Source organism: Telopea speciosissima, chromosome 7, assembly GCF_018873765.1.
Source record: "Telopea speciosissima isolate NSW1024214 ecotype Mountain lineage chromosome 7, Tspe_v1, whole genome shotgun sequence".
Taxonomy (NCBI): Eukaryota; Viridiplantae; Streptophyta; class Magnoliopsida; order Proteales; family Proteaceae; genus Telopea; species Telopea speciosissima.
Genome location: NC_057922.1, coordinates 456,731 through 477,349, shown reverse-complemented (window position 1 = coordinate 477,349; position 20,619 = coordinate 456,731). Strand labels below are relative to the sequence as shown.

Below are 20,619 nucleotides of genomic sequence, written 5' to 3'. Positions count from 1 at the left end.
TTGAACCGTAACTCTCTCTTCTTCCCTCTCTTGTCTCCTTCTTCTCTAACATCTTCCTTCCTTCTCCATTGTTTCCCTAATCTGAAACTCAACTTGGTATCAAAGCAGGTTGGTTTGAGAGTCATATTTGGTTGCTCTTCTCTATTCTTTTCTTCTCTTTGGAATCCTAGGATTCAAAGGGTTTCAAAGAGAAGCTACCAATGTAAAAAATCTGTGGTATAGAAGTATGAAATAGGTTGGAAATAACCTACTCAGCTGTTTGGAGGTGTTCTTTGAGCTTGGTAGAAGCTATTATGAAGTTTTGAAGCCATTCCATCACCTGCAACTATTACCGCCAGCTTCAAGTTCGAGCCCCTGGTTCTCTCTCTCTCGGCCTTGGTTTCAGCCTTGGAATGGCTCCATAGAATCGCCCAAGGGTGTTCTTTTCATCCCATCTGGCCTTGGTTTCAATCTTCCACTACTGCTTGAGCAGTACTCTCTTTCGTGGAATCTCTGTTTCTGCCTAGGTAATATCGGGACTGCAATTTCTCACTGCAATTTCTCTGCTCCTCTTATTTCTGGACTGCTATGTATTGCTGCCTTTGCTGAGAAATGTTTAACATCAGCCTGTGTGAGGGCCTTAAGATTGTTTCAGATATGTTATTTCTTGGTGAATGCTAGGGTGAAGCCCCTTTTTCCTGCTTTTTTCCTTTACTTGTGCCTCTACAGGCTGCCTTTACTTGCTGGTTCTGTGTTATCAGACCTGTTTGGAAGTTTTTTTTTATTATTTGGGTAGAGTGTGTACTCCCCACTTGAACAATGGCTGATTCTGAGATTTCGGGACCTGGTATACCTGTCCCTTCTCCTCAATTTGCCTATGAAAGCACACAGTTTCAGCTTTCCTTTGTGAAACTTGATGAGACAAATTACTTGGACTGGTCACATTCCGTGAAACTTTCCCTTAGGAGCAAAGGGAAGCTTGGGTACATCACAGGTGCTATCAAGCCTCCAGAGCCGAATGCACCTACTTATGAGAAATGGGAGACTGAGAACTCTACAGTCATGACATGGTTGATCTTCTCCATGAAGCCTGAGATTGGGAGAAGATTTATAAGAAAGGAGACTGCCAAGGCCATCTGGGATAGTGTCTCTCAGGCCTATGACAGAGTGGGTGACTCTGCCAAAGTGTATCAGCTGCACCAAAAGATTCATTCCATGCGGCAAGGGGACAGAACTATCTCTGAGTACTATCATGCCTTCCTTAGTCTTTTGGAAGAATATGACCACTACCGGGACCTCCATTTGATTAACCCGGCGGATGAAGCGAAGGTGTATCAGACCTTTGAAAGGGAGCGGGTGTTCACTTTACTTGGTGGTCTGAACCCAGACTATGAACCCATCCGGCTCCAACTCTTAGGCCGATCTCCTCTTCCATCTCTTAGTGAGGTCTGTAGTTACCTACAGAGTGAGGAGACTCGCCGTGTCACTATGGACTCCACATCAGCATCATCTCATGACAAGTCAGCTCTCAATTCCAGTTTTTTTCGAGACACCCTTGGGGGTAGTAGAGGCCAAGGGCCCACTCGTGAGGCAGCCAGTGTAGTAGAGACAATTGGTGCCAGTGGAGTTGGGAGAGACAGGTTTAAATGTGATCACTGTGGGAGAACTGGGCACACCAAGGATAGGTGTTGGTCCCTTCATGGTCGCCCCCTAGCACACGTAGTCGTGGTGGTCGTAGAGGGGGAGCTCGAGCTCACTCCGTGACGACGCGCGGATGCTCCACAGGATGATCCTATCTTGGTTGACACATCCGCCGGATTATAGCCCGATTGAGCACATCTCCCGCATCTACCGTGGCCAGCTCATCTTCGTCCTCGCCTTGCGGTCTCCGCTACGCCTCTCTAGCAGCCCGCTTGGGTCATTGACTCGGTGCCACTCGACCACATGACCGGTATGTCCTCTACTTATGATACCTATACCATTTGCTCGTAAGGATAAAGTCGGGATAGCGATGGATCCCTTTCCTCGATATCGGTAAAGGTAGTATCCCGTTACCTCCTTTATTTCCCTTACCTCAGTTCTTCATGTTCCTAACCTTGCTGTTAACCTTTTATCTGTAAGTCACTTGACTAAATCCCTCAACTGTTGTGTCACCTTTTTTCCTTCTCACTGTCTCTTTCAGGATTTGGTGACGAAGAGGATTATTGGTAGCGGACGTGAGGAGAAAGGCCTTTACCTTTTTTATCCTAGTGTACCCACACTCGATCCTATGTGTGTGGACGTGATGACGATAGTTCAGCGGAGTCTCGTTATGTTATGGCATCGGCGTCTAGGCCATCCATCTTTTGTTGTAATGAGGAAACATTTACCTCACTTATTTTCTTCTGTTGCATCTTCCCATGTTTTTGAATGTGAACCATGTATGTTGGCCAAACATTGTCGCTCCTCTTATCTATATCATGGTAATAGAACTGCTGCTCCTTTCCATATTATACATACTGATGTTTGGGGACCTTCTCCCACTACTTCTTTATTTGGCTTTCGTTACTTTGTCTCTTTTGTTGATGATTTTTCTCGTGCCACTTGGACTGTTCTTCCGAAAAATAAGAGTGATGTTTGTGAGGCATTTCAGAATTTTTATCAAATGATCCTTACTCGCTTTGATACTCGTATCAAAGTTGTCCTGTCGATAAAGGGGAGAATATATGTTTAGTGGTCTCCAAGCTTTCTTTACTAAGAATGGCATTCTCCATCAGTTAGCGTGTGTTGACACACCCCAACAAAATGGGGTTGCTGAGAGGAAAAATCGCCATTTATTGGAGGTCACCCGTAGTCTCTTGTTTGGTATGCATGTTCCCAAGACTTTTTGGTCTGCTGCTCTTCTCACTGCTTCTTTCCTCATCAATCGCATGCCAACCAAACTTCTTGGTTTCAAATCTCCCTTAGACATCTTATCTCCACAGGTTTCTGCTTTCTCTTCTTCCTCCTAAAATCTTTGGTCGTGTTTGTTATGTGCATGTTAACAAATCACATCGCACAAAACTTGATCCCAAAGCCCTCAAGTGTCTTTTTCTTGGCTACTCTTCTACTTCTAAAGGTTACCGGTGCTACCATGCTTCTTCTCGCCGGTGCTTTACCTCTAAAGATGTCACCTTCCTTGAATCTATTCCTTTTTTGCCCCATCTCAAAGATCCTCTTCGGGGGAGAATTGTGGGAATGAACAGTCGCTGATTCTCTCCATTACCCACTACCTATCTCTCCCTTTATGTTTGACATTGGGAAGTCTGTGAATCTGATGATGTGCATACTGATTCGGTGGTTGTGAACGCAGGGGTCCTAGTAAGGAGAAAGATTACCACATTACATACGTAAAAGGTGAAGGCTTGCATAATGAAAGAAAGAAGACCTACCAAGAGTCCTCTTTGGATCCAGATCCACAACCTGAGATCCACTCTTCTAACTCAGGTGATCTCCCTTCTCCTTCTTTATGTGATTTAGACCTCCCCTATTGCTGTTCGCAAAGGGAAAAGAGCTTGTACTAATCCTATAGCCCAGTTTGTTTCCTATGATGCTCTTTCTCCTACAGTCTTGCCTTTATTATCGCCCTCTCTGCCGCTTCTACTCCCAAAAATGTTATTGATGCTATGTCTGACCCAAAATGGAGACAAGCTATGTCTGAGGAAATGATGGCACTTGAGAAGAATGGTACTTGGCAACTGGTGGATCTTCCTAAGGGACGTGTCCCTGTTGGATGCAGATGGGTCTACACAATCAAGTACAAATCTAATGGGAGTGTTGAGAGATACAAAGCAAGGTTGGTGGCTAAGGGATACAGTCAAGTCTATGGAATTGACTATCAGGAGACATTTGCTCCGGTTGCCAAACACAACTCAATTAGAGTTCTTTTGTCATTGGCTGCCAATAAAGAATGGCCATTATACCAGTTGGATGTGAAGAATGCCTTTCTCCATGGGGATTTGGAAGAGGAAGTGTACATGCAAACTCCTCCAGGCTTCAAACTGCCATCAGCTGAAGGGAAGGTGTGTCTCCTCAAGAAGGCATTATATGGTCTCAAACAATACCAAAGGCATGGTTTGAGCGCTTTGCAAGCCGTTCTAAAGAATGGATATTCCCGAGCCAAGCTGATCATACTCTCTTTACTAAGAGGGGCCATGGTACCATTACAGCCCTTATTGTTTATGTTGATGATATTGTGGTCACAGGAGATGATATAGTTGAGATAGATAACCTGAAGAGTTACTTGGCACGACAGTTTGAAATTAAAGACTTGGGTCCCTTGAAGTATTTCTTAGGCATTGAAGTATCAAGGACCAAGAAAGGAATTAATATATGTCAACGGAAGTTTGTTCTTGACTTGTTGACAGAGACTGGAATGTTGGGCTGCAAACCAGCCAATTCTCTTATTGAGCAAAATCATAAACTAGGAGAAGATTGTGGTTCTTCTCTAGTGGATGCGGGAAAGTACCAAAGGCTAGTGGGGAAGCTTATCTATCTTGCCATGACACGTCCGTATATCTCCTATGCAAGTGGGAGTAGTGAGCCAATTCATGCATGCTCCCAAGAGTGGCCACTGGATGCCGTTTACCGTATTCTTAGATATTTGAAGTCTTCTCCAGGGAAAGGATTGTTGTATGCCGACATAACCACTTGAAAGTGGAAGGTTTCACAGATGCCGATTGGGCTGGCTCCATTACAGACAGGAGATCCACTTCCGGTTATTGCACCTTTGTTGGGGGTAATTTGGTTACATGGAGAAGCAAAAACAGCATGTTGTAGCTAGATCCAGTCAGAGGCAGAATTTAGAGCTATGGCCCATGGAGTTTGTGAACTTATATGGTTGAGAAGACTTGTTCAGAACTGGGATTTGACATCAAGGTCCTATGAGACTCTACTGTGATAACAAGGCAGCCATCGCATTGCCCACAATCCTGTTCAACATGACCGAACCAAGCACATAGAGGTTGATAGACACTTCATCAAGGAGAAGATAGACTCGGCTGCATTTGTACTCCCTTTGTGAAGACTGGTGATCGGTTGCGGATATCCTCACCAAAGCTCTTGCTCTCCTCGCTTTAATATCCTTCAAGCAAGGGAAATGCATAATATATATTCTCCACTTGAGGGGGAGTGTTAGAGTTGATAGTAAATATGTATCAGGGGTAGTTCAGGAACTAGACTTCTAACTAGTTCCCTTATTATGTATTTTTAACTTTTTATGTCTTTTTACCTTTTACCTCCCTAGGGAGGTGATTGTAATACTTTTAGTAATTCTATTTGAGCAATATAGGTGGGTTGGAGAAGTCTCTCTAACACACACAACTTTGAACCGTAACTCTCTCTTCTTCCCTCTCTTGTCTCCTTCTTCTCTAACATCTTCCTTCCTTCTCCATTGTTTCCCTAATCTGAAACTCAACTTGAATAACAACCCTTTGTGGTTATTATAAATAAGGGCCTGGATGATCGATTCTGGTCATTCAAGCATTCATATTCAGTGCTGCTTACATGGTATCAGAGCCACCTCTGATCTGAAGAGCAGCTCTCTCGATTTTTTTCTGGTTTATCTTCTCCAACTCTCTCGGCTACTGGTTCTCTTCTTCTCCACCACTCTCGGACTCTCTATCTCATTCAGGGCAGCAACTTTGAGGTGATCCAATGAAGATTTAGCTGCTGCCCTCAATGACACCTCACTGAAGATCGAAGACAACTGGTGTGACCTAAATCTGCCGGCAGATTCCCTCCATCCTTGGAGATCAAGCTACTTCTTCAACTACAGTTTGATTTCTGTTTTTTTGGAGATTGGTTCCTGCCATTATTGGTCTACACCCTTCCCTGATTGAAGACTGCAGCTTTGGATCAAACTTAATTCAGATTCCAACCTGCGATTTCTCTGCAAATCAGGTTTTTTTCTAAATTTTGATAAATTTAGGGTTTCTTATTAGCTCATCCGAAGGAGCTAATTTTTGGAGGACTTCTTCCCCACTACTAGAGGAGCACTCGATCTATTTTTCATCCTATTGTGACGGCTGAAATTGCTGCAACTTCAAAACCCATCCTTCACACTCGATTCAGTTTTTTTGAAGAGCTGTTTTTTTAAATTAGTGGATCGATTTCTGCCTGGCTGAATTATGGGTGACTCAGAGATGACTACTGCTACTTCTGGAGGGGATGGTCAAACTAGGAATGACTTTCTTCCCTATGCTGCTGCCATTAAGCTTGATGGTACGAATTATTTAATTTGGGCCAGATCACTATCCTTGACCGTGGCTGGTAAGGGACTCACTGGCCATCTTACTGGCACTACCAAACAACCTACTGAAGAAGGTGCTGCCCGTACTAAATGGGCTGCCAACGATGCTATGGTGATGTCATTTGTTTTGAATTCTATGACCACTGACCTTTCCAGTCAGTATCTCCTCCTTGACACTACTACTCAGATATGGACTACTGTCAAGGGAACTTATGGTCGTTCAGGTAGTGGTGCTCAGGTTTATGAAATCAGGAAGACACTCCAGAATACTACTCAGAAGGAGATGTATGTCACTAAATACTATGCTGCCCTCAAATGTTTATGGCAACAATTGGATCACTCTGCTCGGTTTCAACCTACTACTACTGCTGACATTACTGCCTATCAGTCTTATGTTGATCAGTTTCGGGTCTATGATTTCCTGGCTGGCCTTAATGATGATTATGATCCTATTCGGGTACAAGTCCTTGGTCGGGTTCCTTTCTCCACTTTAGAGGACTTTTTCTTATGTTCATAGTGAAGAGACACGAAGGGCTGCCATGATGATTACTCCCAAAGTTGAGTGACCAGCCTTACAAACTACTAGCTCCAAACCAAATACTTCTTCTGACAGTGTTGCTGCTACTACTACTGCCAAAGAGCCTGTGAAGTGTGATCATTGTCACAAACCATATCACACTAAGGCTCAGTGTTGGAAATTACATGGGAAACCTGCTGATTTTGAGGCCAAACGTGGTCGTGCTAAGTCTAAAAACAAAGCCAATAACACTGAAAGTGTAGCTCCAACTCCCACTGCTGACACTGGTTTCTCTCAGGAAGAACTCCAGGCTCTCCGACGTCTGTTGAACACATCTGCTGCCTCTACTACATCTGCTGCCAATTCAGGTTCCTTCTCTGCCCGTATGCATCAGTAGTTTCCACTCCCTGGATCATAAGACTCCGGTGTTACTGATCACATGACCGGTTCTTCCAGTCTTTTTAATACTTATTCTCCTGCTTCTAGTAAGGATAAAGTCAAAATTGTTGATGGGTCCCTCTCCTCCATCTCAGGGAAAGGATCCATTGGTTGTTCTCCTTCTCTTACACTGTCATCTGTGTTGCATATTCCAAAATTTACAACTAACCTTCTTTCCATTAGCAGTATCATCAAATCTCTGAATTGTAAAGTGACATTTTTTCCAACTCACTGTGTTTTTCAGGAACTGGACTCGGGGAAGACGATTGGATCGGGTAAAGTACATGGCGGATTGTACCTGCTTGATGGAGATCCTACACCTACCCAGGCTTTACCTTCTCGGCTCTGTCACCCGGCATCTTTCTCTTCTAAATTACACAAATGGCACTCTAGGCTAGGCCATCCCCCTTTAGGTACTTTATCAACTTTATTTCTAGCATTAGTTAAAGACTGTAATAAGGAAGATTTTTTTTGTGAGCCTTGTGTCTTGGCTAAACAAACACGTTCAACTTATCTTATTTCTAATAAAAGATCCTCTTCCTTATTTCATGTTGTTCATACTGATGTGTGGGGTCCTAGTAGGAAAGCTTCCCTTTCTGGTCATCGATGGTTTGTCACTTTTATTGACTGCTATTCTAGGTTCACTTGGGTCTACCGTCTACCTTATGCACACAAAAAATGAAGTTTTTCATGTTTTCAGCACTTTCATCAGTTGGTTAAGACCCAATTTAATGCCACTATTCAAATTTTGAGGAGTGACAATGGGACAGTTTATGGAAGGCCAATTCCAAAAATACCTTGCTGCCCATGGAATCCTCCATCAGACCAGCTGTGTCGACACTCCAGCCCAAAATGGTGTGGCTGAGAGGAAACACCGCCACCTCTTGGAGGTGGCTAGAGCTCTTCTGTTTGCTCGCGATGTCCCTTCCCTTTATTGGGGAGATGCTGTCCTTACTGTAGCCTATTTAATTAATAGGCTGCCCAGTCGGGTTCTTCATTCCAAAACCCCTATTGAGCTATTACTTGGCTCTTCTTCCTTTATAGTCCCACCTAAGGTATTTGGCTGCGTTTGTTATGCCAAGGATACAAGGTCCCCTGGTAAACTTGACCCCCGTAGTCTACGCTACATTTTCTTAGGTTACTCTGCTACACAGAAGGGGTACAAATGTTATTACCCTCCATCCCGCCGGACTTTTGTCAGCATGAATGTCGTCTTTCATGAAAGTGTTTCATATTATGTGTCCCCACCTCTTCAGGGGGAGAGTGTTAGTTAAGATGTGCTAATTATTGACTCTCCACCTCCACTTCAGTCTGTTTACCACGAGTCTGAACCAGTTCGGCCTGCCCCTAGTACTTCCCCTGAGTCATGGGGAGAGGTTCCTATACAGGGGGAGACTATCTCTAGTCAGGGGGAGCAACCTACCCCGGTCCAGACTCTTATCCAGAGGACTATTAGTGAATTTCAGAGGAGGATTGATGACAGTACTGTGAAGACCTATGGAAGGAAACATAAGCAGGTTCAATCAACTGTTGCTCCAGTACCCATCCAATTGCCGAACCCGGATCCAGAACCTGCCTCTCCACCTGGTAATGTTCCTTCTCCTGAATTACCTATTGCTCTTCGCAAAGGTGTCAAGACTTGCACTCAGCATCCCATATCTCATGTTGTTTCTTATGACTCCCTTTCCCCATCCTTTCGTGCTTTTGTTTCCTCTCTTTCTTCTGTTCGTATTCCTAACAATTGGCAGGAAGCTCTATCAGATGGAAAGTGGAAGGCAGCTATGATGGAAGAAATGGAGGCCTTGAAGAAAAATAACACATGGGAGCTTGTGGTTCTTCCACCTGGGAAGAAAACCGTTGGATGTAAATGGGTGTTTGTGGTGAAACAGAAGGTGGATAGCACTGTGGATAGATCTAAGGCACGACTCGTGGCCAAGGGGTTCACTCAGACATACGACATTGATTACTAGGAAACTTTTGAACCTGTTGCAAAGTTAAATACTGTTCGTGTGTTATTATCTTGTACAGTCAACCTTGGATGGGATTTGCAACAGCTAGATGTAAAAAATGCCTTCCTAAATGGAGCACTGGATGAGGAGGTGTATATGGACATTCCACCAGGGTTCTCTTGTGATAGAAACCAAGGAAAAGTGTGTAGACTGAAGCTGCACTATATGGGCTGAAGCAGTCACCTCGAGCATGGTTTGGCCGGTTCCACAAGGCCATGATTTCTGTGGGCTATAAGCAGAGTAATGTTGATCACACACTCTTTATAAAGAGGGCTGGTGAAAAACTCACTGTTCTTATAGTCTACGTTGATGATATAGTGGTCACTGGCAATGATGGTGATGAGATCAGACAGTTGAAGACCTTCCTTGGACAAGAATTTGAGATTAAAGATCTACGAAAACTACGATACTTTCTTGGGATTGAAATGGCCAGATCTTCTGAAGGCATTTTTCTCTCCCAAAGAAAGTATGTCCTAGACTTATTGGCTGAAACCGGGTTGTTAGGCTGTCATCCTTCAGATACTCCTATGAACCCTACTGTTCAACTCAAGGAAAAAGAGGGTGAGCCTGTTGATAAAGGCCGGTACCAAAGACTTGTAGGGAAGCTGATTTATCTCTCACACACTCGTCCTGACATTGTTGTCGCCGTGAGTACTGTGAGCCAGTTTGTGCATGATCCCTACTCTTCTCATATGGAGGTTGTTCTTCGTATCTTGCACTATTTGAAGTCAGCTCCCGGAAAAGGAATTCTTTTGTCTGCACATGGTCACCTGCGGATAGAAGCATACACTGATGCTGATTGGGCTGGTTCTGCGGATCGCAAGTCTATTTCTGGGTATTGCTCCTTTGTAGGTGGAAATCTTGTCACATGGCATAGCAAGAAGTAAAATGTAGTTGCTCGTTCTAGTGCCGAAGCTGAGTTTCGAGCTATGGCACAAGGTATTTGTGAGTTACTCTAGTTTAAAGGTTTGCTACAAGATCTTGGTGTTCCTATTCGTCTTCCTATAATTTTGTACTGCGACAACAAGGCTGCAATCAGCATAGCACACAACCCAGTACAGCATGATCGTACCAAGCATGTTGAGGTGGATAGGCATTTCATCAAAGAGAAGTTAGAAGATGGGCTGATTTATATTCCCTTTGTGACATCTGCTGATCAACTTGCTGATATCTTTACCAAGGGATTGTCTGGGAAATTGTTTCATCCCAATCTAGTTAAGTTGGGCATGATCGACATCTTTGCTCCAACTTGAGGGGGAGTGTTGAGTTGGGCTACTTTACCCGATAGGGGTAATTTAGTCCTATTGTTTTAGTTGTTTTAGTTGTTTTATGTTTTATTTTTTATTTCTTTTCTATATTTTTCCCTCTATCCGATCTCTATTTGGGATTCCTAATTGAAGTGGGAATTCCTAATAGGAATAGGACTAGGGGGGCATTCATACTTTGGTTATGATTTGTGGTTATTATAAATAAGGGGCTGGATGATCGATTCTAGTCATTCAAGCATTCATATTCAGTGCTGCTTACATCAAAGCCACCAAGCCCATATGATAATGATATATTCACATACTATCATCCAAATTAATATACCGTGTCAAAATATTATCCCCATAAACATATATGCAATCATCCCCCATGTTTCAACACAGGAAAACTAAAAAGACCCAACAAGTGAACCTATGAATATTAAAGCTTTTACTAGCAGTTCCACACCATTCTCACATCTTTGAAAAAAAAAAACACATCCGTGATTTTTTAGGGTGTATGAATATAAAAACTTCGAGATACATCCTACAGAAAAATTGTCAAGTTATCATGGCATTCAAGGTTGAAATGCTGTAACCATAATGGCACCACTTCATGAAGTATTAGATCTAAAAATATAAAATCAGCAGAGGGAAGAACATCCATTGCAGCAACATGTTTCATGTCTTTGATTTCTATGTTGTCTTGACAAGTCCCTGATCTCTTCCAGCTGAACCTCAGGAACAGGAATCCAATTTCCATTATGGATAGCATGCTTTCATCTAGTTTTGTTTCTTAAGGCTTCTATTAGGGGTGCAACTTGGACTGGACATGTCTCTTGATCTGGAAGGATCATAATAAGGCAGATTTTTAAAAAGTAAATAAAGCATTGCTGCTTAGATATATAATTTACCCTTCGAAAAATGATCAAAGACAGACTCTGGTGCATTCCATCCATAGTCTACCCACCATCATGATGTGCTCAGAGGAAAGAAATACATGAAACTTGGCACCACCAAAGTAAAGGGAAATAGAAAAATCGAAAAAAAAAAATAACAATTACCATTAGATTCAATGATGATCTCACTTGTCTTGCAAAATTATGTCTACTATGTACTGGGGAAACAAGAATCTCATTAAGCCTATCGTCTATGAAAAAGGAGAAATTTTCCATTGGGAAACCTAGTTTAAAGATAATGGAAGACGTCTAAGAGTTTTGTTTCACTACCAAATTTGATGCGGGACAGCTGAGGTTTCAGCTTTTGAAATCATAGGGCTGAACTACAAGGAAGAGTTGGAGCGGAAAACCAGAATTAGTAAAAGATATAAAGAGTAAAGTGTTATTTAGGTAGATTAAGGAATCAGCAAATGGAAGTGTGTAAAAAGATAAAATAGGCTTTAGATTAGGGTCTAAGAAATATGAAAGAAACATAAATCTGATCTGTAATGAGAATGGGAACAGTACTACAGTAGCTGAAGAGAAACGGTTACATGTAGGAAAAGAAAATAGTAGAACAGCAAAAAATGAAACACACTTCCAGTTTCACGACTAGAGCTCCAGGTGTTCAAAACCACAACTCAATTCCTATTCCAGAACATGCACATCATAAAACTGATATCTATAATGACCCAAGTAACCCTATTATATTTTGAACTCCAAGAGAACCTAACTAGGCTCAACAATAGGAATCCCAGTAAAATTGTCTCAACATGAATAACAGACATAAACTTATGACAGATAGTAAAACTTGACTCACTATAAGTAACAATTTTAAAAATTAATAGTAAATCAGATTTAGCTAAAAATGGTAAAGTAACATAATCCCCTACATAACCCAAAGAAAAAGAGATAGCAAAATACCACATTAGCCCCTTAAGCATGAATTTTGACATGTGAAAATAACCCAAAATTAAACCTACAAGTATTAATCCTTTGCTGGCTTTGTTCCATACCTACGGATTAGAGTAAACAGCATCCATACTTACTAAAAAATTCATGTATAAGACTGGCTATATTAGATACACCAATTCTTTCTCTTCAAAGCCATACCAGAGTCTCCTTCAATAAGAAGATACAATATCATAATTCCCTTGAACATTTATAGCATTGCATAAGAACTTGTTTTACAGCTTTACTGGAGCAGGAAACATTGGAAATCCTCATATGTAGTCCCTCGTAGCATATTCGCTACATGGAGAAGACATGCCAATTTATTAATTTCATTTTAGCCATTATTTAGTAGCTGCATGACAATGAGGAACATCCATTTTCCAAGATCAGAGGACATATTTTAGGATTCCCTTTTGGTGAGGCATATTCTCAAATGATATGAAATTCAATAAAAACTCATCCCAACTATTTGGGGTCTAATCAAAATATAACATGTTAAGAAAATCAGCAAAAAGGATCATTTCTATATTAAACCCTGACTTCTCACCCCAAAAAAAAAAAATCATACAACACACAAAACATAGATATTTTCATTTTGGATAAGTACCATTGTACCAATTTATTGATATTTTCATGTGGTTCTTTGCAGGCAAACATAAATAGTGACCTTGACACATCCAATCCCTCGCACAGAACAAAGTAATGTTTTCCAGTAAGATTTTCAGATTTTTAATCATTTTGTGAAAATCTAATAAAAAGCAATATTTTGAAATCTACCAAACTGAAAAAAACATCAGCTCAGCATATAGCCTAAATGCTATAATGCAGAGATAGGAAAAAGAAAGGAAAGTTGAATTGCAATGTATATAAAATTAGTAGTGCTTAAAGTGTTTCCTGAAAAATAAAGAGTCATTAAAATAGTGATTCATTAATTAGCAAAACAACAGAAAGATTAATTCACCTTAGAATTGTTACTTCTTGCGCAAATTCTATCTCCAAAGATTCATTAAGATGCTCCGACCTAAGAATTTTAACAGCAACATCTTGACTTAAGTAAACACCACGGTACCTTGACATATATAACACAAAAAACAGTGAGCAACCAAAAGATTAAATCATGAAAATAAATTCACATAATATAATATAAGAAAGCTGCTAAAGATCCCACTCACAAATCTCCACAAGACCCAGATGCAATTTTTTCTCCTATCTTCAACAATCTTCTATCAATTTCCCAATCATCAGATTCAGGTTGGGTTACTAGTGCCTTCTCTATGACTGAATGTGAAGGGGAAGAACCAGATAGTGATCCCTACATTTTCAGAAGGCATTATGGATTAATTATTTACACCCAATTGATAATTACTAGCAACTTTGTAGCAAAGATATCATGATAAATTGTACAGTAGCTACTGCATCCATTGAAGTGTTCAGAATTACAGTGGTTAAGCCTTTTGCAGAAACTGCTATATCAAATTTTAAGAGCAAATAAGAAAAAGAAAATTCTACAATTGTATTCAGAAAGAGTATGCAGGAGGTGGAAAATTCTGGCTTTGATTACTAACTGGTGATTCTTCTTGACAAGCTACATAATCAAATTTTAAGAGGAAAGAAAGAAATATATATATATCATACTATTATATAAAAGCATGAATGCATGCTTTGTGGCAAAACTTTCATTAGACTATTTTATCCTTCTTTTTAACTTAAATACCTTTCAGTCCTTATTTTCTTTCAATTGTTTTTCTCTTCTTTTATCAAAATCCTTGGTACCCTTTCTTCATTTTTTTTTAAAAGTAATTAGAATTAAGGAAAAAACGAACCCCTTTCTCTCCGTCAAACCTAAACTCTCTCCGTCTTCGTTATATATATATTTATTTATTTCTTCCATTGTATTTAGAACCAGTTAAGGAGGTAATAGCAAGCTTTGATTACTGAGAAGTGATTCTTCTTGACTACCTAATTTCTCTTTTCTCCCCCACGCACTTTTATTCAGCTAAAGGCTGCTCAAATAAGTTTCCTTTGTCATGAATAAATAAATTTATTGACGATAAAAAAGATACAAGCATGGTTCTTTGTTTCGGTCAAAACTGAGACAACTCAGTTTCGGTCAAAACTGAGACAACTCGGTTTCGATCTTGTCCGAGACAAAACCAAGGTTGAAACTGGTTTGTACCAGGTTTTGACCCTGTTTCGACAGGTTTCGCAAATTTTGCAAGTTTTGACACTTGGTTTCGACCAAGAGCTGGGAGTTTCATAAGTTTCAATGCTGCCAAAGGGAATTTTGCGCAGTTTTGGCCCAATCACTTGATTTCTTCCTACTTTTCGGCATTATTCTACTCATTCAATCCTTTTACAGCTTGGATTTGGGTAATTGGAGCTTGAAGGAAACGATTTTCTCCCCAAATCTAATTTTTTGAACAATTAATATATATAGTTTTGGGCTCAAAATATGTCATAGGATACATATGTGCTGCATTCGGGGGAGTGTCACCAACATCTAATGTATGCTTTGATTGTATTAATTGCATTTTTACATTTCCAGTAGCAAAATTATATGTAGTCAGTGTTTATAGTAAGGCTAGTGTACGATAGCATTCAGCGTACACAAGCAAACTTGGGTCCAAACCACAAGTACCATTTTGGATGGTTTTTTTGTGAAACTAATTCATGGAATAGGTATAAAATGGTAGAAATAGACAGCACAAAAAGGTAAAAAAAAACATTTTCGTGGCCTCGAAACCTAGGTTTTTTATTGGCCCAGAAAAATCATAGGGTTCGACCGAAACCTGGTCGAAACCCGAGATGACCGAAACCAAGATCCCTTGGCTACAAGAACATAATAAATGAGATCAATCCAAGGGCTCAGTCATCACTAGTACACCTGTTTTGTGTACGGAACCTGCTAAAGAACTAGCAACCCAACCAAGAAGTGAAAATTGAGCCCTATGCTCAATTTGTAACGTGATTGAAACACAAAACCATATATTATTCAATTGTCCATTAGCAAAAGAAAAGAGACTTGGTCTTCGATCAAAGAAGTCAATTCTTGTCTCTGAGACATACCATGATGAGTTGTTGACAACCTATCATTTCCGTCATTTACCCCTTGCTTTTTTGGTTTATTTGGATGCCAATAAAGAACGGCCACGCATGGGAGGGTTACTATTCTTTGTAGTAGTTGATTCGTTATTATAAATAAAGAAGAGGGGCAAGCTGCCCATGGTTTTGATGCTTGAAGAACTGCTCCCTCGTGAGAATGGCTGCTTTGGTGAATCAGTTGCAGGCTCCTAGGTGGTGAAGATAACCATAGGCTTCAGGTGATACCAAGTCATATCTTCCCTTCTCTCATCTTCTTCCTTTCTCCCACTGTTCTATTGATTCCAGCAAGGATTGCTCGGTCTACCGTGACCATCAAAGGTAATTTCTGAACCTTCTCTTTTGTGACTTAATCATCTATTGTTTCTGTTGTGACACCTCACTTAGTTTCTGCATGAATTCTTCAGTTTACCCCACCCACGATTCCTGTTTTCCCCTCTTTTCTGGTTACTGTTTTATCATATTAGTACAGCACATCCATCGGTTGGACCCCATATTTTGAGGACCTCTTCACTTTTAGTAGACCTCAATTCAACTAGAGTTTGGAGAGCATCAAATTTCTAGATCTGGAGTCATAGCTTTTCACCCATACTTTCTAATTTCTGCTTTCTATGTGTTAAGAGTAGTCGTTTTTTTTTTTTTTTTTTTTTTCAAAACGACTACTCTTAACACTATGGTTACCATAGTTGTCATGGCGTCCTGGCGCTGGAGAGGGCTGCATGGCGACCTACGCCATGGCGACCCTCTTTGATTTCTTCTTCCTGACTCTCTTTCCCTCTTCGATTTCTTCTTCCTGTCTTCGATTTCTTCTTCCCTCTTCGATTTCTTCTTTCCCTCTTCAATTTCTTTCGATTTCTTCTTCGATTTCTTCTTCCTGTCTTCTTTCCCTCTTCGATTTCTTCTTCCTGTCTTCTTTCCCTCTTCGATTTCTTTCGATTTCTTCTTTCCCTCTTCGATTTCTTCTTCGATTTCTGAATTTTCTTCTTAAAACTTGAGAAACAATAGAGAAAAAATAAAACATGGCTTGAGTATACATCTATTAACACATTAAAAATAGAGAAAATAAAAAATAAAACATGGTCGACATGCTCGCCATGGCAACGCCATGGCGGGCGACATGTCGATATATCGACGTGACACCCCTCCACCGACTTGGATCGCCGTGACGCCGTGACAACTATGATGGTTACTAATTCCTATCCTTGTTAGTTTCTACAGATCCAACCATTGGATCTACACCAATTTTGGAGCATAGATTCAGCAGGTTTTCTACCCTATTCGACCTGATTTCCAGGCCCATCCAAGTGATGGTTGTCAAGTTATCTGAGCCCCTATTTTTCTGTTCTATTTTCTTATCACTGTGATTCTGTCTCGTGTTATGCTGTCCATTAATATATCTACACTTCTACAGGTTAGTGTACACCATCAATTCCACACATAAAATGATAATAATAATTACTTCTTTTTCATATCCATCATGGACCTCAAGATATCTATCCTACATGAAAACTGTTAAGTTATGTACACATGTATCGTGGATCCCTATTGGACCCATTCTATGTTTTAGTTATTTGTTATTAGTCACAATAGGGGGAGTGTCCCTATCGTGCTATGTTTGGTTACTTTGGTTAGCGTAGGTTCCTTGTTAGTCTCTATTTGTTTGTAATTAGTCTTGTATTCTAGGTAGGATTCCTACTTAGAGTACAAGTCTACTTTTATTATCAATATAAGTAAAAGGTGGAAGGTCCAGTGATAGACACACTGAATCTATGCTGGTTCAGAATTCTCTCTCTCTCTCTCTCTCTCTCTCTCTCTCTCTCTCTCTCTCTCTCTCTCTCTCTCTCTCTCTATTTGTTTGTAATTAGTCTTGTATTCTAGGTAGGATTCCTACTTAGAGTACAAGTCTACTTTTATTATCAATATAAGTAAAAGGTGGAAGGTCCAGTGACAGACACACTGAATCTATGCTGGGTCAGAACTCTCTCTCTCTCTCTTTGTTTCTTCTCTTCTTCAAGCTTTGGTGGCTGATTGTAAGTTTTCTTCCTGGTTACAAAAAACATAAGAAGATGCATCGAATTTTAGAACAGAAATTGAGATCATTGGATCCATGGCTTCAAGAGGCTTCTTAACTTTTTTTGATTTTGTATTCTCTCTCTTTTCCTTTCACTAAGGTACTGATATACATTCAAGCTGCATCTACATCGTATTTGAAGCTACCAGCATAGTATTAAATCTCGTCTCGGAAGGCCATTTCGGGCAGACCGAAATTTCTGAGATACCGAAATTTCGCCGAAATATTGTATTTTTTCTGAGTATTGCTTGGCCATTTCGGGGTGTAAGATGCCAAAATGACCGAAGTTTCGATGAAACGAGCATTTTTTAGGCCGAAATTTCCCAAATATTGCAGTTATTCATTTCGACATAGCATCCCGTCTCAGCCTGGCCGAATTTTCTGAAATTTCGGCGAGATTTTGAAATATGGTTACCAGAAGGAGAAAGGTAGAAATGTTCATAAACTATCAAAATTTACCACATTAATAAATCATGGTCACTATGTTTCCTCACTGCTGGGAACCCACTCCAATCAAATATATAATACAATTATAAAAAAGGAAAAGCCGCACTCAGAGTCTCTGACAATGATCAGATCCTACACAATGATAGAAAGGAAGGCAATATAATATAGAAAAAAAAAGGATATATTCAGAAACAAACTACCTCACTTCTTGCGATTGCTTTCTCCACCGCCTCGTGCAAACCATCTGTGTCCTGACCACATCATTGCAAAGTCAGCAACATTTGGGCTTGGCAGAGATCCCTGTCATAAAGGAAATAGAATCAAAATGCTCCTTAATCTTATTAAGGTCACTGTCCCCACAGGATAATGGACAAGTTATTTGTTTTCCGAATTGTCAGGTCCAGATACATGGAAAAAACATCCACAACCAGAAAAATAATTTTTAAGATGCCAAATGTGTTGGAAAGATTGTAGGACATAGAGAAGTAGATACATGCAAGCAATAATGTCAGTGTCTGTTGTGCAAATACACCATACACGAGCGAGCATCACTTATCAAGGACCATATATACATGCAGATGATAAGGATCAAAGAACAACAGATATGACCAAAAAATTCATCGAGCAGACTTTCTTTTCAATGCCATGAACAGTAAGTAATAATTCTAATCTTCCCATTCCAAACCAAACTGCTCAGTAAAAATAAATAAAGTTCTAAGCAACTCTGCGGATAAACCAGAAAAGAATCAAACTCACCAATGGTAAGACTTATCACAGCATATCAAAACTTCCAGTTTTTGGAAAAAAAATAATTCAAATTATTCTTCATAGTCATACTCATCTGACCATTGATGGGACATCTAATCTCATTACAATCAACAAGCAAGTTAAATCAAGTGGGAGTTGTAGAGGAAGCACAGGATCTACAAACGTAAAACCAGAGCACTTATGCAAGGACCAAGAACATAATAATGATCTCATAAACACAAAACAAAACATGGATTATGTCCCTGCCAAGGCAGCCTAGTCACAAGAGAAAAACCATCCACCATAGCTTGAGGACATGCTAGACAAAGGGAGACGGTAACTTGAAGACCGTCGCAAACCAAAGATCACGTTCTTCATGAGCAAGGTTCAAAGTTTCAGTTGAAAAACTTGTTTTTTTTTTCTGGGAATTTTGATGTTTGGTTTCAGGGGTCAAATGGCCAAATTAGATCATGAAACTTGTAGGACACTCTATTTTAAGCCATTTAAACATAGTGGAACTCCTTAGATTGTAAAAAACACACACACCCAAAATGGTAGTGGGCTTTGGACCTCTAGGAAACCCTACGTTGTACGATGCTGTGTAAACAAAATTTAGTACTAGAATACACATAATTCTATTAAAACAAGTCAAATATGCTATAGAAATGAATGAACATAAAATTAGAAACCATTTCATAATTATCAAATGTAATACATGGTTCATTACAAATATATGGGAGCGATTTGGCCAAAATTCACAAAAATTGAGGGTTTCTAGGAAGTTTCCCTCTTTGGAGTCAAAACTAGTGAAACAATACATTTTATAGAAAGTAGAAAGTTCATCAAAACTGCGAAATTTCAATCGAAACCATACATTTTATACAAGAGTTTAACCGAAACAATACCATAATCCCAAACATGATCGAAACTTTGCAGTAATCCGAAACATGATCGAAATTTTGCTGAAACTGCAAAATTTCAGTCGAAACTTTGACAAAAATGTACGTAGCAGTAGCTTTTGTTTCAAGACCTTGTGAAACCAAAACAAAATCCAAGATTTCACCGAAATCTCCCGAAACCTCGTACCATGTTCATGAACGATGAGTCATGAGATAAACATTTCATTTCAGATGACTATAGAGAAGGTTCCATTCAAGGGAAACTGATAGAAAGGGGTAATAGACTAATAGTTACCATGAATAAACGACTCACATCAATGTCACACAACTACAGCGAAGTGTCAACTGCCAACAAGACAACAACACAACATCCTCTTTAGAAAGCTTGAGAAAGAGGAGTCTTGAAGGATCAGAAGGCAGTCCAGTGTCTTTTAGAAAAAACCTGCCGAGACGGAGGTTGAGAAGTGCATGTTGCTGTCTGGATCATAATATGACAATCCCACAATTGGAGGATTTGAAAGGATGGGCCCGGTGCATTTTTACTGTAAAAGCATACTACGCTCATATAATTCGAGGGCTAGACAGCTGACATGTCCCACTCATTTGGCATTCACATCAATCATCATATCCTCCGGAGGATGGAACTATTGGTAGTGATTGTAGACAACAAGGTAGGAACTCCAGACCATTTACAATGATGAGATAGACTTCGAAATAGATTATACATGTGGAGAACAGAATAAGTCATCTGGAAGGAATATGAAGGGCTAGGAACACAAGGTTGTTGGTGTTGTAATACTGTAAGCATTCATCTTTATCAGATCCCATCTTGATCTCTTTAGTTACATAGATAGGATAGAAGAATTTGGTCAATCTCAAGCTAGGTAGACCACATTGTATCAGCCACCATCCTTGATGCATGGTATAATATGTTTTATCAATTTGTAGCATAGTTGTTACAGCGTCTAAGTTGTCCTAGGCGTTGAAGGAGGGAAAAAATTAAGGCAAC

The 20,619-nt window shown here is 40.1% G+C and overlaps 1 protein-coding gene across 4 annotated transcripts in view; it reads right to left on the bottom strand.

Annotated features, from left to right (window-relative positions):
• Nucleotides 1-20,619, bottom strand: part of LOC122669489 (serine/threonine-protein kinase STY46-like) — a 59,305-nt gene that overhangs the window by 16,032 nt on the left and 22,654 nt on the right. For all 4 annotated transcript variants that reach the window (XM_043866257.1, XM_043866258.1, XM_043866259.1 and 1 more), the window contains 3 exons: nt 18,165-18,215; nt 13,520-13,659; nt 13,309-13,416 (listed from right to left, as the gene is read on the bottom strand). In XM_043866257.1, coding sequence (XP_043722192.1) covers nt 13,309-13,416; nt 13,520-13,659; nt 18,165-18,215 — 299 coding nt within the window. The remainder of the gene's footprint in view (nt 1-13,308; nt 13,417-13,519; nt 13,660-18,164; nt 18,216-20,619) is intronic.